The sequence below is a fragment of the Dermatophagoides pteronyssinus genome, unplaced genomic scaffold (genome assembly GCF_027571235.1).
Source record: "Dermatophagoides pteronyssinus isolate colony J.1.1.1.1 unplaced genomic scaffold, Derpt_VIB-CSIC_2022.12 sq0002, whole genome shotgun sequence".
In the NCBI taxonomy this organism is placed as follows: domain Eukaryota; kingdom Metazoa; phylum Arthropoda; class Arachnida; order Sarcoptiformes; family Pyroglyphidae; genus Dermatophagoides; species Dermatophagoides pteronyssinus.
In genome coordinates, this window is record NW_027461526.1 from 133,168 (window position 1) to 146,501 (window position 13,334).

A 13,334-nucleotide genomic window follows, 5' to 3' on the forward strand; every position below is an offset into this window, starting at 1 on the left:
CAGATCAATTTTGTTCTCTGTCTGTTACAGATGAAAAGTTGGAAAAAAAAATTTTTTTTAACAGAATTTTTTTTCCTGTTTTGTACCAGATGTGTCTAATAGGATTTAAAACACACACATACACATACACACACTAATGGATAACCCGAAACCAGAAAAAATGAAATTTCAAGAATTTCGATATAGGCCAAACATATCATATGAAGGACAAATGTTTGAACTTGAAATTCAAGAAAATTTGTCTTGTTTTAAAGATGTTCAATGTATTTTATTATTTATGAAAAAATTAATTTTAAAAATATTTTTTCTAAGAAACATTTCAAAATTAAATCAGTAATGATGATGATGAACGGATTTTGGATTGTTAAACACCAGATCAGCGTGTGTCTTTCTTTCCCTAAGATTTAAAGTTTCATTTATCATCTTTTTGAGCTTTTGTTTTGTTGGAAAAACAAAGATTCCAAAAAAACTCATGGCGTCATAGTGATCTTTTAATGATCATGGTGATGAGAAACTGGAAAAATATTTTAAATCTGACTTTTTTCTGTTTTGTTTCGTTTTTCTAAACAAAATGAATAACAAAAATTGATGATTATGAAATTCATTATGGAAAATAATAACTGTTTGTTTTAACAAACCAAATAGAAATGAATAATGAATAAAATTTTCTTTTTGTCTATGAAAAAAATAGATTCCATAACCATGGAAAATCCTTAATTGAAGGAATTTGATTAATTAATACATAAATTATATTTTCCATGTTCATCATCATCATTGGTTATACACAATGTAATGAAAATTGACTATGACAATGTTATTATTAATAGAGAATACAAGAATTAACCAAGAATCTCTGTAAATTAGATGATTCTGTTTGAGTCTAATTTGTCTGATGGTATATCAAAAAAAACCATGTCGTAAATATATTGACACATTGTTTTTTTTATCCATTTTTACTTTGATTTTTTTCTCATGAATTCATTTTTTCTCTATGTCTACAATCGTTTCCCTATAGGCTTTTATTATTTATTTCTGTTAATGTAGCAAAAAAAATGTATCAAATTTATATTTTCCAGTGAATATTAACTTTTTTTCTGTTTTGTTCAGGGGGCTTACATTCAATTAATTATTTTTTTTTCTCGGTTCCGTTACATAATTACAAGGAAAATTTTTTGTGTTTCAAAGGAAAAAAACCGTTCGTCCGTCCATAATAACCTTAACTAAGCAACGAATTAAAAAAAAATCCGAAATCCCAAAGAATTAAGGTTATATGATGATCATGATGGGCGTTTTAATCAATGTTGAATCAAATGGATTTTTTTTGCTGTTGTTGTTGTTGTTGTAAATATTTATATATGCTTCTTCTTTCTGGTGATCTTTTCGTTATGATTCAGAAGAAGATACTTCAATGTTAACCACTTCTATTTGGATATCTTCTGTATTTCTACCATGAATGCAAGGTATATATCAATGGTTGTTGCTCAAATCTTTTGTATTGGAAAGAGAACTATTCATTTCATTCATTCACTATTTGAGGGCGTTTGAAGACGAAGAAGAAGAAGAAGCATTGAATCACTGAAAGTTTAAATTCCATACAATATACAGAGAGAGCAAATGAAAAGAGTAAACAAGAAATAAATATTATTCAGACAAACAACCAGAAAAAAAATAAAAAAGAAGTTTGTCCATGAATGAATGAATGGATATCCAATGTATGTGAAAATTTTTTTTTCAGTGTGCCCATTCGCAAAATCATCATCATCATCATATATATTTTTTTTCTCGGTTATTCGGTTATTCTATTCGGTTATACCATACCATTGGATTTTGATCGAAAACTTTTTTTTTCGTGTGCATGTTTTTTTTTTTATAAATATATATTCTTGATACACAAACGATACCGAAAAATTTTTCGAAAAAACCAAACACATCGACGCCAAATCTATTTTGTATTTGTTTGTTTGTTGTTGTTTGTTTGTTGTTGTTGTTTATGGTATTCTGTTGCATTGAATTTTTGTTTTTTGGGAAAATATTTTCTCATATAGAATATTGCATATTGATTTTCGTTATTTTTGGTATGTGGTGATCATCATCATCATCATTATCGTATCGTCACATGTATCATTCGTTGTGTTATAGCATTTGTTTAACATTCAACAACATTTATTTATGTGTTTAAAGAGTGTTTTCGTCAAAATTTTTATGTTGTTGTTGTTGTTGTTTTCAATGTTGTTTTTTTTTAATTTGAAATTCCTGACCGAAACTGAATCAATGTTTTGATGTTTTTTTTTTTGATGGCCTTTCGACTGGATTATCATCATACACGAGTGACATTCATTTTTTTAAGTGACATGTGTGTATGTGTGTCCTAAAATAAATCAAAAGATTTTGTTGCCAAAGTTTGCCAAGAATGAATGAATGAAAAAATTTGTGAATTGAAAAATTAGACTGCAAAAAAAAACTATTACACAGAATCTTTCATTGAAACAACTCATCATTTTTTTGTCTTTGGTAATGTCATGTTTTTTTTACCTTTTTAAATTTTAAAAGTTTTAAAAAAGCAAAAAAACAAAACAGAAAAAACTTTTCTCACAGGCATTTTTAAATTGGTTGGTTAGTGTGTAATATTCTGTGAAATTTGTTTTTGTTTTTTTTTTTGTTTCATTTTATGAATGAATTACGATAATGATTTGGTAATTTGACCAAAACAAGCAAAACAAACAAAACAAAAAACAAACTGACCGATTATGATTTACAAGAACATGTTCCTGACATTCTCTCTCCCTCCTTTTTTTTTGATCAATCGATCTTTTGAATGTGTTTTGTTTTGTTTTACCATATCAAACGATCAATAATTTATTTTCGAACCAAGAAAAGAAATCGTATTTTGTTCAATAATAATAATTTTTAGGGTGGAAGAAATAAGATTTGACTTGATTTTGACGCCTCAATTCATTTAATTTCATTTCAAAAGATGAACATTTTGTCGTTGTTTCTTTCTACTAACTTTCTCATAAGCTTATTGTTTATCATTAATAATGTTACTTGAGATTTTAACATTCACAATGTGTGTGTAGAATAGTAAAGGAAAAAAACTAAGGAAAAGAAAAAATCCCACACACACACATAAAAACGCACCGAGAATTTTCGATTTCTATTCACTGGACTGGAATAGAAAAAAAAATCTTGTTCACTTCTTTGTTTCGATTCTTAGCTTTTTGCAAAACATTGATTATCAAGAAAAAAAATGTGAAGGATTACACCCTGTGTTTCTTACATTTTTCTTCTTTTTATTCTCTTTTCTGTCTTCTTTCCTTATCTCAAAAATTGTTGATAATAATCACTTGGATCATTGATAATTTTTCATTCAGAACACTTCAGAATGTTGATCATATATTTGATAATATTTGTTCTGGGTTTTTGTTTATTCTCACATGAAGCACACGCAAAATACTGTCCAGATCCTTTTCTTCTTTTTTTTTCTGGAAACATTCTGATCCAATTGATCAATAAGATACACAAACACATATTGCAAGTTTATGAAAGAATTGATCAATAATGATGCTTAATATAGAGAATATACAATGTAATGTTTCAATAGTTTTTTTTATCTATGTAAAGATAAAAATGGAAATTAAATCTTCACATTCAATACAGAAAAAATTATAATCTAGTTTAGATGATGGTGAAGATGATGAATTTTCAAGACATTATCATGATGATCATCATCAATTTTTATCTGTTAATAGGTTTTTTCGCTTTCTGTTCATTGTCAGTTTATCAGTTGTTTTCTTTCTGTTTTCACCCGAATAACATTAACACAAAAGGGATGTATTTTTTCATTGAATGACTGACTGACTGATCATCATCATTATCATCACTGAATGGACCAATCGATCAAACCAAGAGAGAGAATATTCTTTATTTTCTCATAGACATGATATGCGGGTGTATGGTGTTTTGTATTATTCTTGGAAGGATTTTCATCATCATTTCTTTTATCTTCACAAAGACAGAATTTAAAATATAATGATGATGATGATGATGATAATGGTTTTGTTGTTGGTAATTTTCCATTTTATATTCATTCATAATGTATTCATCAATTCGATTCTTTAATGTTTTTCATGTTGACCATATATAATAAAAAAAATTTTCTGATGGGAATCAATTGAATGTTTTTTCCTCTAACTGCTTTTACCCTATCGATGGATAATATTTTTGTATTCTCTTTGAATAGGAAAAAGAATAAGAAAAGAAAATTACCATCATTATCTCTTGTTGCATATTGTTTTTCTTATTTTCCACCTGATTCATCTTTCATTCATTCAATCTTATATAAGATGGATGAAACATCTGTGTTTTTTGGCAGAACGCACACACACACTTGATTGTACATTAATTTAATCACAATTACCTGTTTGTTTGTTTGTTTGACTATAACAATAAAATTAGTATCAAATAAATGGGCGAAAAAATCCATAGAGAGAAAGAATAACAAGACAACAAGGTAAATTACCTATATATCTTTACCGTCTGTGTATATTTAAACCAATTTTATCTTTATATATAGCATGCACGATGTATATATCTAAATGACTCACGATTTGAAACTAACTATAACTACAAATAACTACAAAACAAAACGAAATATCAACCTGTGTTTTTTTTGCCCATTAATCATTATTACCGCCAAACACAAGTATTGATTTGAAACCAAATGATAATAAAACAACTCTTGAAATTTCCATTTCCTATAAATATCTATTATTAGATTGAAAAAGCGGTTTTTTGTTGTCGTTGTTTGGCCTAGGATTCACTGACAACAACAACGAAAAAGTGGTCATGTTTTGTTTTTGCTGTTAATTATTTTTGAAACAAAAAAAAGAAAATGCAAATTATCATCATCATTACAGGGATAATAATGTAAAATGACAATGTTTTTTTTCTAATATTCAAATATTATTATGGATCTCATTAATGTTTTTGAAACAAAACAAAACACACAGTCAAAATAGAAACTCAATCTATTTTAATGTTTTCAGTGTGATACAATAATCATCATATAGTCGTCCACCCATTAGCAACAGAATCATTCCACCAAAAAAAACTGTCATTATCATCATGTTTTTTTTTTTGTTTTTTGCTAGAATCGATTACTAAACAACCATTTTTTTCTTGGTTGATGATACACTGGTATAAGTGAGATTCTATTTTCATAAATATATAGAGAGAAAGAGAGATTCATGTCAATAATCAAGGTCATTTGTTTGGTTCTTCTACTTTCAAATCCTATCATACATAATGTTTCACTTGGTTAAACAAACAAATAAACATGGTTAGAATAAATTGACCATAAAATTTTTTTTGTTCTGTATATGATTATGGGACAAATGCTGGAAAGATGTGCATCCAATTTTTTTTTCATTTGAAAATTTTTTTCACAAAAATAAAATTTCCGAAAAAATTTTCCATCAACCACAAATGTTGATCGATTTTTTTTTGTTTTTTTGTTTTTTGCTTTATCGGAAATTTCATTTTTGATTCAGTTGAATTAATTCATTTTTTTTCGTTTATTCTAGCTTAACAAGTATCATTCAAGTGGCCAAAACCAAGAAAAAAAACCAAAACAATTTTCAGCCAAAATGACGATGATGATGATTGCACCAACAGCAACGCTGGAAACAGTAACAATCGTACGACCATTAAAGGTTTGTTTCATTCATTTGAATTTTTCAAGATTTTGTATTTCTGTATTTTTGTATCTCACTGATTTGTTTTGTTGTATTGGCCTTGTTTGGTCGAAGAAACATTTCCAATTTCTTTATTTTTTCTCATTGTTATAATATTTGTTATATTTGATAACATTTCCCTCATCATATTCAATGACGATTGAAAAAAAAATTCAATCAATGCTGAACAAGCAAATATGTTTTGATCATTTCAATCGTTGTGTAGAAGAATTGTCAATTGTGTGAGCAAAAAAAAATCGATTTAAATTTGGTCGAATTGGTTCATTGGAGAACGAAAAGAAAAAAAATCCACAATCCAAAAAACCATAAAAAACGATTTTATTCTTGAACGAATCCGGGACAAAATTGATTTTCCACTTTTTCCCAATTTTTTTTACGTTTTGGACCATGCAAATTGCTTTGTTGTTGTTGTTTATGCATCGGTGATATTTTTCAACAACAACAAAAAGAAATAAAAATTGCCAAAGCAATATTTGAGAGGTATTTGAAATATTGAAAAACTTTTATGACATTTTTTGAAAAAAAATAAAATTTTTTCTAAAATCAATGCAGTGAAGCTTGCTTGTCGTGATTTGAAATTTTTTTTCTTGTTCACCATTATCATATTCCAAACGATAGATGTCGCTATCAGTTTTGGAATTATTTTTTTTCTCACTATCAAAATCAAAGCGGGATACAAATCAAATTAAGTTTTTTTTTATTTTATTTTCATTGTTTGTAATGATGATTATAATTTAATTGCTGGTAAATCCAACAACAGCAGCAGTAGATGTTATTGTTATATGTAACAGTTGGTTTTAACAGATTACAGAGAAATTTTCCAATGATAATAATTGAAATTGATCCAAAAAAAAAAAATCAATTTGATTATTAAGAAAAAAAGAGAAATATTTTTCATATTCCCATGATGCTTTCGATGGAAAGTTTTTTTTTATAACTACAGAAACAGTATTCCCACCTTTAAACTATTCATTATTCTGGACACGAATTTTGGGAATATAATTCTTATTATTATAATAAAGTTATATATGAAATGAGAGAGAAAGAGAGAGAGTGAAACAATAGAATACAAGAATATCTAAATGATAAATTGGTTGATTTATAAAACACACACACACACATACCAATATATGATGCCTAACAAATCATTTTTGCTGGAAAAAATTATTATAACCAACGAATGAATGAGAAAAATCATTGAAGATTCAAGCAAGAAGCAATTATTCCTCTCAAAAGACATTAGTTTTTTTGTTGTTGTTGTTGTTGTTGCAAACCATATCTATCTATCTAAATGATATGTTTATGGCCTTGTTTGGTTTTTTTATTATTTCATTTCTCACATGAATAAATGACGCCGGTTTTAGCTGTTGGTAATGTCGCTGTTCTGTTGTTCTATTTCTTTCAATCAAAATGATTGAAATGAAGCAATAAAATGGGTGAAAACAAAAAAACATGCATGCATGCTAAAAAAAAGACTGCTGTAATTTAATCATTTGGAAAAGATTTATCCAACAAAAAAAAACGTGTGTTTGTGTTTGAGGTCGAGGTTCATCATTAGATTGAGGCAGCCGAAATTCAATAATCATGTACAGGAGAGAGAGATTGATTTTCTCTTTCGGGTATTATTTAATTATCAGAAATTTACAATGGAAAAAAATACATTTCTTCTTCTTCGTCTCGTTGGATTAAATATAGATTTGAAATGAAAGAAAAGTAAAGAAGAGAAGAAAGAAGAAAATTTGCTAATAATCAAAATCAATCGAATAATAATATTAATGATGATCAAAAACATTTTCATTAAAACGATGTACCGAAGGATTAAGAAAATATGTACATTATGGATTTTTCCATTTGTTTTGCTCCCCCCATCAAAAAAAATAAGAATGGAAAAAGAATTTATTTACATTGCTTATTCCGTTTCGTTTCGTTTCTTTTTTTTCTGGTTATTTGGATTCATCTAAGCAAAGCAAAAGGAAATAAAATGAAAAAAAATAAAAAAACATTCAAGTTTGAAAAATTACACCAATTTTATGTAAGACATTTCTTTTTTTTTTTTTTTGCTTGTTTGGCTTTCTTGTTGTTCTTGCTGTTTTGGGATTCAGGAAGCAAAATTCTTTTTTTCGTTTTTTCGTTTTTTTCCCCATTCATTTCATTCATTCTCTATCATTTTTGTTTGTCTGTCGATGTTTGTTGCCTGTCAGTTTTCTGATGTTCAATGATGATGATGATGATGATTGTTATAAAAAAAAACAAAGCTTTTTCTCTCTCTCTGACTACCCCCCGGTTGTATTTTTTTACTAAAGTAAGTAGCCGGCGCCATTCTTTTTTTTTCTTTTTTTTTGGTATTCCCCGTACCGTTTAGTTTTATATAAGATTTTAACTATAGAAACAAAAAAAAACCAGAGAAAAAAAATTAGGAAAAAAAGCCTTTACTTTTTTTTTCTTTGATATTCCTGGGCGCCATTCATTCATTCATTCATCCATCCATCCATACATTATTCTCTGTGTTTTCATAGTGATTCAAAATTTATATGAAAATGTTTCACATATACATTTTTTTTTTGCTGTGAAGCAAACAACAAGAAACATGCATTTACAGAATTTACCAGATATACAAAAAAAAACCGGCTCTATTTTCGGTCTTTTTTTTATCTAATTTTTCTTGTTGTTGCTTGCTTTCTATCTATCTATCTATCATAGTTATATAGAACCGATGAGACTTTTTTTGGTTGGAACAATGGTTTGTACATGGCGCCCAAATCATCATACCATTAGATTGATGTGTGTGAAGCACACGCGCACATGAAAATTGATAAGAATTTGGATAGATAGAATAAATGAATGTTTTTAGATATAAGTCTTTTTCATTTGTTCAAAATGAAATGATGATTCAAGTGAAATGAGAAAACAAAACAAAACCAAACAACAAAAAAACAACAAGATTCACATATCACAACGGCCATGTTGTTTTTTTCCTCTTATTCTCTCATTCTCGCGTTTGTTTTTTTGTATAGGAACAAACACACTTGCACATACTTCAAACAAAAAAAAGCTTCTTTTATCCTGGAACAAGGAATATCCTCAACAAATATACATTTTGATAGTAAAAAGTATTGTGTTGGAGATATATAATATGGCACTGCTATTTAATGATGGCGCCAAATATCCAACGAAGAAGAAAAAACCCATAGATCTTTATTGAACATATAGCATGCGTGAATTTTTCTGGTATAGTGAAGATTCACATTTTTTGTCTTTTGTTGAGTTGATCAGTTCTCAGGTCCGAATTTTTCAACTCTCTCTCTCTCTCTCTCTCACTCTCTCACTCGCTTTCGGTGCCTGGAAACGAACATTTTTTTTTGGTCTCATTTTATTTTACTTTATTTTCATTTTTTTGGGGAGCTCGGATTCCTTGTATGAATGTATGTGTGGGTAGTTTTTTTTTTTTGGTTGTTTAGTTTTTCTGACAAACATAGGTTCCACTTCTTTCATTTTTTTTTCTTCTTCTTCTTCTTCATTCGATTAGTGAATTTTCATCATCACTAGAGTTACTGCTGCTGCTGCTGCTGATGCTGCTATTGATGTCTGTGATTGCCTGGATTTTTCTTTGTCTTTTTCTTCGAATAAATGATAAAAAAAAATTATGTAAAATTTAATTCTTGATAAAGATAAGATTATCATCATCATTATCATTATGGTGGTGGTGAACGGAAAAGTGTTGTTCAACGTTGTTCTTTGTTTTTTTCACGGTTTTAATATGATTTTCTTTGTTTAAAACTTTGAAAAAAGAAAAGAAAACATTTTCGCCAATGTGCGTGTATTTATTCCATTCATCATCATTATCAAGTTATGGATTTAAAATGACCGGTTTGTGTATTTGTGTATGTGTATTTTCAAATTGAAATGAAAACAATGTTTTAAAAAATTTATGTTCATCATGAATGGTTTCATACCGAATACATTGAATCACGTTGTTGGTGGTGGTCAAGCTCCTGGACCACCACCGCAACAACAACAACAACCGGTTATTGTTATGAATGGAGCCATACCAAATCATCTTCATCATAATCAACAACATCAAAATCATTTACCAAATGGTTTTCATCATCATCATCATCAACAGCAACAACAACAACAACAACAACAACAGCATCCTGTTGTTCATTATGTACAGCATCCAAATCCACAACAACAACAACAAGGTCAACCTCAATTGATAATTCCAAATGGAAATGTGATACATTTGGCTCCAAGCCCACAACCACCACCACCACCATTGCCATCATTACAGCAACAAGGCGAAATTTATGTACAAAGACAGCCAAGAATAATGATGGTTAATGGTGGTATATCTGGTGCCATTTTAAGTAATCAATCACAGCAACAATCAAATATTCGATTGGCTCCAAGAGCCCAACAACAACAACGTATGATTCGTTTAACTACAAACGGAACATATGCAGCAACTAATAATAATAATGGTAACGGTAATGTTACCGCTATTATTGGAACCAATAATGGTATTAATGGTTTACGAACACCACCAATATCAACAACATTAATATTAACAAAACAACCACCACCAAAATGTATACTTTGTTGTTTAGCTTGTTTTGGTATGGAATCATTATGGTTTAATCCTAATTTCCATTTTTTCAAGAGTATGGCGGCGGTCCCACTTGTATAAACTAAAAAAACTAGTTTGCCGGATCATGCTTGCTTGATATGTTAAACTCGAAAGTTTGTCAAATCGCAAACTTTTCCCGTTTTCTACTTCCACAGTGCATTTTTCGGTTTAGTCTGTTTGTTAGTTTATACAAGTGGGACCGCCGCCTAAGCATCACTAATTTTTGTTTTCTCACTAAATGAATGAATGAATAAATGAATGTTTAACAAGAAATAATTTCTTCATCAACATAAACTTATGATAAAGAATCGCTATGAAGAAAAAGTTGAAAAAAATGGAATTTTTGTTTTTTTTTCTCTAACATCCAACAACATCTTTATAAATTTTCCACTCTAATTGTTCACATTATGTGTGGTTGTTTGGATAATAATAATAATAATAAATTTTGATTTGATTATTCGCTTGGGTTTTGTCCATATGATAGCTCCACATGGGATTCTTGTTTCATTCATTTTCATTGATCATGGTTGTTGTTTATGGTTTTTTTTCTTCATAGCACTGTGTGTTTGTTCGTCGAAAACTAGTGAATGAATTCGGTGTATGAAGAAACGAAATTATTCAATTCATTATCATTACTGAGTCTTTGATTTGAAAAGTTGATTTATCTGAATTTTTCATTAATTTTTTTCCATTTTTCATTTCATTTCTTTTCTCAAAAAAAACAATAGGTTATCGCATTAATATGTAACATTTTAGTTGATTTATTGATGATATTATGTTTATTATCAACAAATTGGTTAACAACAATAAAATATCGTCAAGGTCTTTGGCAATATTGTATAGATATTGATTCACCACGTCCATTACCATTTGGTCTTGATGATCATGATGGTTGCCATTGGGGACGTAATGCTGGTATGTTATTTTTTCAATATTTTTCAATGAAATTTTTCAAAAAATACATTTTTCAAATCATAATTTTTTACTAATATCATTATTATTTGTATTTTTTTCTATAAAAACAAATATTATAGCTTATATAAAATTATCCGGATTTTTTGCTGTAGCATGTTTTTTATTGGCAATCATTGCAACAATATTAACTTCATTCGGTCTATCATCTCGTGATCCAAATAAAAAATATACATTTTATCGTTTTGCATTGTACATTAATCTTGGCGCTTGTAAGTTTTTTTTTGTTTTTTTACAAATAAAAAAAATTATTATTATGATGATGATGATGATTATCGATCTGTATTTAATCAATATTTTCTTTTTCTCATTTTGTTTCTGTTTTTTGGGGTCTATTTCGACATCAAACATCATTATTATTATTATTATTATTATCATCAAACAACATTGTTTCATTCATTCATTTCATTGATAATAGTGTTAGCCATAATTGTTTCATTAACATTATATCCGGCCTTTTTTTATTCCGAATTACATCATACAAATATGGTACCATCAAATCGTCCACATTGGTATTTTGGTTGGGCATATGGTGTTGGTTGGGGTGCGGCAATATTTTTAATTGGTGCCATTCTTCTATTAGTATGCGATAAAGAAACTGAAGAAATTTATTATCAAGAACGTACTATTGTACATGCTAATAATGGTGGTGCCAGTAATCATTTATTACAACATCAACATCAACATCAGTTAACGAATAATCATCATCATCATTCAAATAATCATCAACAATCGATCAAAGCTTGATTGAAAGAAACAAATGAAAGAATGTCCTCCTTCTGTATTCCTTTTCATTATCAACATTATTTCCATCCTTTTTTCCTTCACCTACCTCTCTCTTTTGATTATTTGCCATATTACACGATATAACAACCAACCAACCATCATTATAATATTGACGGATAGAGTAAGGTGATGATGATGATGATGAATTTTTTTTTAGAGATAAATTTATTTCCGGTGATGAATTTTTTAAATTATAAGCGTGGGTAGGTGTTTGCGTATGTAAATTGAAACAGTGTTTGTTTGTGTGTGTGTGTAGGTGTTAAATTTGTTGATTTTTTGATATAAATATTGTCTGTGTGTGTGTTTATTTGCTTCTGTTTTTCGTTTTGGTTTTCATTTTGTATCTGGTTATAATAAACGCTGGTTATAACATTATCATTGATGATAATGGAATTTATTTTTATCTTTTTTTCCATTTGAAGAAAAAAACAATTCTTGCGTCATTTATTCTTATTATTCAGATAGTTTGATAAGAATTATATGGTCTTCTTTTTTTACAAGTTTCACTCCCACAACACATAAACACGAATGTAACCATTGGCAATTTAATTAACGTTATGTAATGTTTTTTTGTTGAATTCTGTTCTTCTTCTTTAACCCTTTGATTTCATTATCGTAACAAATTATGTTTGTTTTTTTAAAGTTTGATTTTTCCATTTTTTTCGTTTCGTTTTTCTGTTTTTTTTTTTGGAATAGAATGAATCATTATAACACACACGAATATATAAAATGTCAAAAAAAGAAAATCAAAGTAAACAGATTCCCTTCCCTCCATTCTTTTCTAAAAAATAATTTTGTATAAAATAATGTTCAGCCTTTGAAATTTACAACATCATTCAAATATCATCAATTGTCGAAAATTCATTTGTCACACTTACCATCATCATCCATTATCATTGTGCCGGGTCAACAACAACAAAAAAAATTTGTTTCCATTTTTGTTTCCAATCTCTTTTGCCCATTTAATTGTAAATATATATGGATTCTTTGAATAATTTGAATAAAATTCTATTTATTATTGGCAGCAAAATGAGTTTTTCACAATTATTTTGTTTATCATTTCAGAATTTTCCAAAGATTCGAGATTCTATCAAAATCTACTGCACATTTATTTACAAGAGATTTCATTGCCATCTGGTGTAAGAAAAATCGAATGATCAAAATTGATTCGAATTTGTTTCATTTTCACAGAAATT

General features: G+C 28.3%; 1 protein-coding gene across 3 annotated transcripts; it reads left to right on the plus strand.

The window, feature by feature from the left end:
- Positions 1 to 1,676: 1,676 nt before the first annotated feature.
- Positions 1,677 to 13,168, plus strand: LOC113797377 (transmembrane protein 47). 3 transcript variants are annotated; one of them, XM_075824565.1, is made up of 5 exons: positions 1,677 to 1,712; positions 5,583 to 5,711; positions 11,109 to 11,295; positions 11,415 to 11,564; positions 11,771 to 13,168. In XM_075824565.1, the coding sequence occupies exons 1-5, from the start codon at positions 1,692 to 1,694 to the stop codon at positions 12,097 to 12,099; spliced, it is 816 nt and encodes a 271-aa protein (XP_075680680.1). In that variant the 5' UTR covers positions 1,677 to 1,691; the 3' UTR covers positions 12,100 to 13,168. The 3 variants fall into 3 exon arrangements, with proteins under 3 accessions (XP_075680680.1, XP_075680681.1, XP_075680682.1); XM_075824566.1 differs by lacking the exon at positions 1,677 to 1,712 and adding an exon at positions 1,794 to 2,511; XM_075824567.1 differs by lacking the exons at positions 1,677 to 1,712; positions 5,583 to 5,711; positions 11,415 to 11,564; positions 11,771 to 13,168 and adding an exon at positions 8,796 to 10,369 and having other exon boundaries at positions 11,109 to 11,274.
- Positions 13,169 to 13,334: the final 166 nt, after the last annotated feature.

What these genes read in the sequence shown, in the direction of transcription:
- LOC113797377 (XM_075824565.1), top strand. Translation starts at nt 1,692, where the DNA reads ATGAATGAATGGATATCCAAT. An exon ending in TGAATGAATGGATATCCAAT is followed by an intron (nt 1,713 to 5,582) that starts GTATGTGAAAAT and finishes CGTTTATTCTAG; the next exon opens with CTTAACAAGTATCATTCAAG. An exon ending in CAATCGTACGACCATTAAAG is followed by an intron (nt 5,712 to 11,108) that starts GTTTGTTTCATT and finishes AAAAAACAATAG; the next exon opens with GTTATCGCATTAATATGTAA.